At 50.0% G+C, this 8,418-nt stretch overlaps 1 protein-coding gene across 1 annotated transcript in view; it reads right to left on the bottom strand.

The window, feature by feature from the left end:
• SOCS7 (suppressor of cytokine signaling 7) overlaps nt 1–4,156 on the bottom strand; it is a 45,605-nt gene extending 41,449 nt beyond the window's left edge. The window contains exon 1 of the mRNA XM_017497070.2: nt 2,981–4,156. Coding sequence (XP_017352559.1) covers nt 2,981–3,975 — 995 coding nt within the window. The 5' untranslated portion in view covers nt 3,976–4,156. The remainder of the gene's footprint in view (nt 1–2,980) is intronic.
• Nucleotides 4,157–8,418: the final 4,262 nt, after the last annotated feature.

Raw genomic sequence — 8,418 nt, 5'->3', positions numbered from 1 at the left:
GAGTGAAACTCCGTCTCAAAAAAAAAAAAAAATTAGCCGGGCATCTTGGTGTGCCCCTGTAATCCCAGGTACCGGGGAGGCTGACGCAGGAGAATCATTTGAACCCAGGAGGTGGAGGTTGCAGTAAGCCAAGATCGCACAATTGCACTCCAGCCTGGGCAACACAGCAAGACTCCACCTCAAAACAAAAAACAAAAACAAGCCAAAGAGTTCTCTAAGCTAACTCATAATACATTGAAGACAATATATACACAGGTAGATCCACTAACCAGACTCAAAAGCAAAAGGAAGTTTTGCTCAGAGCTAAAATGTGAGAATTGTTAAAATGATTATAGGAAGACAGAGAACAGCAAAGGGAATTATGCCCAGAGGTTACTGTAAAAGCCCCAAATTATACAGCAAAGAAGCCCATAATTAACTCCAATCAACAATGAGGACAAAGGCGTATACCCTTTGGCAAAAGACTGAAATTTCTTACCACTTCCATCTCCTACCAATCAAAACAAAAGAACAAGCTAAAAATCCAAACTCATCCTCCCACTATTTCGGACTTAGGAGGTGCAGATCCGCAGAAATCACAACTACCCTGGCCAGACTCACCAAGTTTCTCACAGCTGCAAGGCTGCCAGCAAGACTGGCACGTAGTAAGCTGTGGAAAAGCTCACAAGCAGCACCAAATCCTAAGCATTAAAAAAATTTTACCAGCTCAGTCTTATTACTTATCTTCTAAAAAGCACAAAATATTCCATCTAGATTTCTCTTATTGACGATCTATTCTTAAAAGGACAGGAATAAGATAGTCAACACTCACCCATTTTACAGATGGGGGAAAAAGGGAAGCATGAAGATGACAAATTTGGCCTCCATCTCACAGCTGATGTTGGAGTTTACATGGAATCTAGACTTTCACATTCTCTATACAGCATGCTGCCTCCAAACAGCAGTCAACCAAACGTTTATACACAAATACCTAGCTCTTCTCCAATTCATCAAGAAAAGCCCTTGGACCAAAAAATGTAATTCTCCAGTGCCCTGAACTAAGCTTCTTTGCAAAGCTACAGCCCAATTTGCTCTGTGGCAGAAATCTGTATTGTGCTTAGTGTGAGGGTTGGTGACAGAGCAGCCAATGACCATTAAATTCTGCTTCCAAAGGCAAAAAACCGTATAATGTTATATGCCTTTTCCTCTTCCTAATCTATTAGATGTAGCAGCTAATTTCACGCCACACCTCGTATTTGGTGTCTCTGGAATCACAGACGAACTCCTGGTCAGTATGTAACAAAGACAACACAAACCACAAGAAAATTAGCAATCTATCCTATGTCATCACCCACAGCTTTAATCCCGCCCTCCCCTGCATCTGATGAAAATTTCATCTGTGCTGGTAAGTGGAGCATTGAATACAGAGCCTACCATAAAAAAGCTGTTTCAGCAGCCACACACTTTTCAAGATCTGAACTCCCAGCATGAATTCACTGGGAGGCAAAGGCAGAAACACTGGTCTACCTAAAGGGGCAACCCACTGATTTTTTTAATAAAGTTTGGATTTAGCCTGATCCCCAAGATGAGCCCATGGCACAGCTGTTCAGTGAGGGCAAGAAAGCCAAATCCACCCAACCTCTTGGAGTACTCCCTTGAAAACAGAAGTACACAATGAGTGGTTCCCAATTCAGGATCACCTGGGGAGCTTTCAAAAAATTCACTCTTAGGCTTTTCAAAAAGCTCCCCAAAAAGCTCCTAGTTCACAGTAAGGTTATCAATTTATACCTGTTTTTTAGCCTTGGCTTGTGGCTGCCAATAGGTCTCAAGAATCCATCATGTAAACCACAAGAAAACCAATTCTTTCTGAGAACCTGCTCAGAGAAGTACAAACCACAGTGGCAGTTACCACAAGGGAAGCCTCATTTCACCAACACCAAAATTGACAGCTTTGTAACCAATGCTACAGATCTAACACTGGATGTCAAAGATCAGTCCACCCTTCAGAAATGCAGGAAAAAACTCAATGTCTGAGTTTGGAATTTTCATCAATTGGCCCAGAGCTCATGTACCAATGTCTATACCTCACTGGTATTTAGAATTCTCAAATGGCCATGAGAGAGCGCAAAGCTATTTTCTCGAGACAGGCTCTCACTCTGTCATGCAAGCTGGAATGCAGTGGCATGATCATTATTCACTGCAACCTCTGCCTCCTAAGCTCAAACGATCCTCCTGCCTCAGCCTCCAGAGTAGCTGTGGTCACTCCGGACTAATTCTTTGTTTTTTTGGGGGTTTTTTTGTAGCTATGGAGTTTCACATGTTGCCCAGGCTGGTCTCAAACTCCTGAGCTCAGGCGATCCGCCCTCCTCAGCCTCACAAAGTGCTGGGATTAAAGGTGTGAGCCACTGTGCCCGGCCTGCTTTTTTCTGTTCTCAGAGACAGTGGTCAGCACACAAGTTTGATATGTCAAGTTTATCTAAGGGAACAACCAGGAAAACATTAAAACTTTGAACAGAGATGTCCAATTGATTGATGGTCTACAACTGCATTTGAAGAACCTCCTCTCATTTGCTTGCATGAGTGTGAAAGGGGGGTGCCGTGCTGGTACACAGAATAAACAAGGCGGTCAAGATGCAACATCAGCTTTTTGCCCCAAAGGCCAAACATTTCCAGCAATCTCCCTCCCAGGGATAATGGTAGACGGCTGCCTTGGAAAAACTTAAAAAGCCATGCTAGGGTGGGGATGGGAGATGGTCTGAAACCATCTTCCAACAAGAGAGATGCAGACCAGCTGAGAAGTGTCATGGAGTGTGCACTCTTTAAGAGCGAAAGCTGTTTCCACAATTAGCTCTGACCCAATACAAGATGTTACCACCTTTGGTCCCAAGTGCCTCCTCCTGAAGACCCTAACTTAAGAACTGTCAGGATCGCGTCAGCATTAGATAAAAAGGGAAACCAAACAAGAAAAGGAAGTTTGTCGCCAGCCCCTGGCCGTTCTCACCTCCTCGCGTCCAGCTCCCGGCCCGCAGAACCTCCCATGTCTGTGAGGCTTGCAGCTGAAGCAGCCAGCTCTCCAGAAGGCCTCTTGCTGGTCCCATCCCCACCACCGGAGCCACCGTTGCAGCTCTTGGTGCGAAAGAGACGACTGAGGCGGATTTTGAAGGAGCCCTTCCGAGAAGGGCCCGCGAGAGGCCGGAGGGGGCCGGGAGGGGGCGGGGGCGGGGGAGGTTGCTGCTGCTGCTGCTGCTGCTGCTGCTGCTGCTGCTGCTCCCCTCTACTCAGGCGCCCCAGGGGGACCAAGTCCTGCAGCGGGAAGGGCACCGGAGGTAATTCAGGGCCTGGGGGCTGCAGCAGAAGCCGGCCGCCCCCTCCTCCTCCGCGACCCGGGCTGCTGAGCTCCTCTTCCGAGCAGCTGTTAGTCTCCAGGCTCTCGGCCTCCGATTCCAAGCCCTCCAGGACCAGCAGCGCGTCGCTCGTTTCCGTGGGATCCTCCCCGGCCTGCGGGGCGGCAGCAGGCGGCTGGGGCTGCGGAGGGGGCGGCTGAGAGGGGCACGGGCACGGGCAGCAACCCCCACCGACCGTCTTGACCCCGGGCCCTGCCGGCTGCCCGAGCCCCAGAGCCGCCAACTGCGCCTCTAGTCCAGCCGCCGGGCCCCAGGTCCGCTCGAGCGCCAAGCCCGGCGGCAGGGCCTTGGGGTCCAGGGCACAGCGGTGCCGGGGACACAGTAGTTCCGAGGGTCCCGGCTCCGGGGCCGCCTCCACGTCCTCCTCCTCCGGCGGCCGACCCACGTTGCGGAACACCATCAGCTGCGGCGGCCGGGAGCCGCGCGGGCCGGGCCGCGCGAGGAAGGGTGGCGGCGGGAGGCCATGGCCCGGGGGCGGCGGCGGCGGGCCTGGCTCGGGGGCCGCCTCTCCATAGCCGAGGAGGCGGCTCAGGACGCGGTACGAAGCGGCCGCCGCCGCCGCCTCGCCTTCCCGGAGCTCGGCCCCCTGCATTGGGGAGAGGGAGGGAGGGCGGGCGGCTGGGAGCCGGGCTGGGGTGGGGACTAGGCCGGGCCCCGCCGGAGCCCCGCCCGCCGCGGCCCCCGGAGCGACAGCACTAACGGCCGCCGCGGCCTCTGCCTCATAGAGGGGGGCGGGGGGGCGCGCGGAGCCCTGCGCGAGCCCAGGCCGCGCTCCGCCACAGTCGAGCACCGCCCCCAAACGTCACTTCCGGAAGGGCTTAGCCACGCCTCTTTCCCCAGGGCGTGCTCGCGCTGGCCTCAACGGCTAGTGACGTCGCGCGCGTCCCCGGCCGCTATTGGCGGTAAGCTGCCTGTCGGCTGGCGTTGGTAGCCTTTCCCGGCCGTTTCTGTTTCACTTCCTGGGCGTCCAGGCTCAGGCTATCCCATTCTGTAGGATGGAGAGGCCTTGGAAACCGTGGTCTGGTCCTATGAGAGAGCCGCTGGCCTTGGAAGCACCTATGGTTCTCCGAACCTGTGTCGCTTGCAATGTGTGACCTTGGCTGAGTCATTTCATCGTTAATCTGTATCTCCCTCCTGGTACTCAGTGAATGTGTAATCACTACATGAATCGTGTTCTAGACCCAGTGCTGTACTGATAAATGTGTAACAACCAGCTCTCTGAGGGGAGAAAGGGAATGTATGCACATATATAGGTACATAAATTTATTGTTAAGTTTTGCTGACATAAAGGATGTGTAGCTCACGATTTACAAATAATAGTCAATTGGCAAATTCCATATAACTCACACAGAATGCTTTCATTGATTTTTGCCAAACTCTTATATGGTTAGCCAAACTGTGGTTGCAGTTGACCAAGGAGCGTAATTGTAACGTAAATGTTGTTTGGTAGAAGTGGAAAAGACAAAACTGGATTGTTAATGATGGGAGCGACTTCTTTGCTAAAACAGTTTCAAATACTGGAAGAATATTTACTCGATTTTTGTATTATTCATAATATAACAGCTGCAGACAACACATTAAGTTTTTGTTGTTGTTGAGATGGAGTCTTGCTCTGTTCCCAAGCCTGGAGAGCAACCACTCACTGCAGCCTCTGCCTCCTGGGTTCAAGCAATTCTCCTACCTCGCCCAGCTAATTTTTTGTAATTTTTTTTTGAGACGGAGTCTGGCTCTGTCTCCCAGGCTGGAGGGCAGTGGCACTATCTTGGCTCACTGCAACTTCCACCTCCCAGGCCCAAGTGATTCTCCTGCCTCAGCCTCTCAAGTAGCTGGGACTACAGGCATGCACCACCACACTCTGCTAGTTTTTGTATTTTTAGTAGCGATGGGGTTTCACCGTATTGGCCAGGCTGGTCTCAAACTCCTGACCTCAGGTGATCCACCTGACTCGGCCTCCCAAAGTGTTGGGATTACAGGCATGCACCACCTCGCCTGGACTTCTTATCCGTTATATAGGGATAAATCTTGCAACTTTGCTTACTTTCAGGCATGTTGCGAAGATCAAATAAGATCAAGCTTTTTGTGTGGAGGAGGTGAGACTGGAGCCAGGGAAAACAGGAGTCCATTGAAATAGTCCCCATGGGAGATATTGAGCAATGCAAGGGAAAAAGAGGAAGGATCAGCTGCCGAACTCAGTGACTTCAGTACCTGAGGATGCATTGAGGGAAAGACGGCGAAGGGTTGAGTCCTGCAACCAAAGAAACCTTTTCAGAATGAAAATGTGTTCAAAACCTGTGATTATAATTGTTCATGGTTTCCCATTGTTCTAAGGCTAATGTGTGATCTGACTCCTGCGTGATCTAACCCCTACCTCTCTAGCCACGTTCCCCCACCACGCTCCACCTTGTTCTCTATTCCCTGCATTCCCGTCAGCCTTGCAGCAGGCTCCCACACGTATGGGCATTACATAAGCTTCTTCGTTTTCTTGCAAGTCTTTTCTTCTTTTGCTTAGTAAACTCCTATTCATCCTTCAGACTGAACTCGCGCCTCACTTCCTTAGGGAAATCTTGCCTGGGCACTTCCTCTTCCCCAGGCTCTGAGACCACACCTTTGTTGCACTTCCTTGCACAGGTGTAACTTGCAATCTGTCTGTGGGGTCAGTTGATTAAAAACTGTCTTCCCTACCTAACTATAAATTCTATGAGGCCGGAAGCTGTGTTCGCTTTTTGCCCCTTGTGGACACTCCAGTGCCAAGGACAGTCCCTGGAATTGTTGTTCAACCTTAATCCCTGTAAGAGGCTCCTGAGACAAATTCTGCACAACAGAATTCATTATCTTTCCTCATACGTAGAGAGACAAACTGAAGCCCAGTGAGCTGTTTAGCTAAAGTCACTCAGTTCAAAAGGATGCAGTGAAATTCAAAACTAGCTCTGACTTCAGATAGTTCAGTCTCTTCCCCTGGCTGCCTCTCAGGTGTCACTCAGGTTTCTGAAGAAAAGAAGAGTGATTGAGCGGGCAGGTCTTGGATCACTTAAGGCCAGGAGTTTAAGGCCAGCCTGGGCAACACAGCAACATCCTGTCTCTACAAAAAATTTTAAAATTAGCTGGGCATGGTGATGCGCCCAGTGGTGGTCCCAGCTGCTCAGGAGGCTGAGGCAGGAGGATTGCTTAAGCCCGGAAGGTGGAGACTGCAGTGAGCCGTGATCACACTACTGCACTCCAGCCTAGGTGACAGAGCAAGACCCTATAAATGAATGAATGAATGAAGAATGAATGATAGAAGAGAAATTGCTATAGAATGACAGCACCTGAGGCCTAAAAAGACTACCCAAGATCCCTAGCTTTCTCTCAGAAATTCTCTGGCCTCAGCGCCCATTATAAACTGAGTGGAGGCAAGGTTCATGGCTCTTCGACGCCCTCTGCTGTCCAGCTTCTTTCCTGGCTCCAGGAGAGGCAGACTATGTCAGTACCTGGAGTATCTCTACTTGCACAGAGTGCACAGAGGTACCGGGGAACACACAGGAGCTCTAAGGCAGGGCAAGCCATGGAGCAGACTTTTCCCATTTCTGTAATTGTCCAGGGCTGTAGCCCAGATCCTGGAAAAAACACTGAAAGTTAAATTCCAAGCAAAGAAGGTGTATCTTTGCATTTGTATGACTTGAATTTGTGTTGGGTTTGTTTGTTTGGAGATGGAGTTTCATTCTTGTCACCGAGGCTGGAGTGCAATGATGTGATCTTGGCTCACTCTGCCTCCTGGTTTCAAGCGATTCTCCTGCCTCAGCCTCCTGAGTAGCTGGGATTTCAGGCATGTCACAAGGCCCAGCTAATTTTTGTGTTTTTAGTAGAGACGAGGTTTCACCATGTTGGCCATGCTGTTCTCAAACTCCTGACCTTGTGATCCACTTGCCTCGGCCTTCCAAAGTGCTGGGATTACAGGCATGAGCCACTGTGCCCTGCTGAATTTTTGTTTATTGAGCTGATTTTATGTATAAATATACCTCTTTCACTGAACACTATGAAAGTGGTCCTTGGCCGAGTATGGTGGCTCAAGCCTGTAATCTCAGCACTTTGGGAGGCCAAGGTAGGCAGATCACTTGACCCTGGGAGTTTGTGACCAGGTTGGGCAACAAAGAGACCCAACATTGTGAGGATGTTGTGATACCTCATCTCTACAAAAAATTAAACAATTAGGTGGGCATGGTGGTGTGCACCTGTAATCCTAGCTACTTGGGAGGCTGAGGCAGGAGAATCACTTGAGCCCAGGAAGTGGAGGTGGCGTGAGCTGTGTTCATGCCACTGCACCCCTGCCTGGGTGATAAGAGTGAGACCCTGTCTCAAAAAGTTAAAATAGAAAATAAGCTGGGCACAGTGGCTCATGCCTGTAATCCCAACACTTTGGGAGGTTGAAGCGGATGGATCACTTGAGCCCAGGAGTTTGAGACCAGCCTGGGCAACAAGGCAAAACCCCATCTCTACCAAATATATGTATTAGAATCTAAAGAAATTCTCAGGCTAATTTAGTCATTCAACAATGGGCTAGGTTTGGGGATGCAGTGATAGAGACAGACACAATCCCTGCCCCTCTGGACTTTGTGGTTGGTCTAGTTAGTCTTAATCACGCCACTTTCTGAATATATGAACAAACGCAAATAATTAAACATCTCTGAACCTGTGCTTCATTTTTAAAAATGGGTCACTAATAATCCCCCCTTGACATGGCTGTTCCGGGGAATTAAATGAAAACTTACATGTAGGCCGGGCTGGTGGCTCACGCCTGTAATCCCAGCACTTTGGGAGGCCGAGGCAGGCAGATCACCTGAGGTCAGGAGTATGAGACCAGCCTGACCAACATGGAGAAACCCCATCTCTACTAAAAATACAAAATTAGCCAGGCATGGTGGTACATGCCTGTAATCCCAGCTACTCGGAAGGCTGAGGCAGAAGAATCACTCGAAACTGGGAGGCAGAGGTTGCAGTGAGCTGAGATTGTGCCATTGCACTCCAGCCAGGGCAACAAAAGTGAAACTCCATCTAAAAA

This window comes from Cebus imitator, unplaced genomic scaffold, assembly GCF_001604975.1.
Source record: "Cebus imitator isolate Cc_AM_T3 unplaced genomic scaffold, Cebus_imitator-1.0 Scaffold228, whole genome shotgun sequence".
Taxonomy (NCBI): domain Eukaryota; kingdom Metazoa; phylum Chordata; class Mammalia; order Primates; family Cebidae; genus Cebus; species Cebus imitator.
Note: the sequence above shows the minus strand (reverse complement) of the source record. Positions and strands in the feature narration are given on the sequence as shown.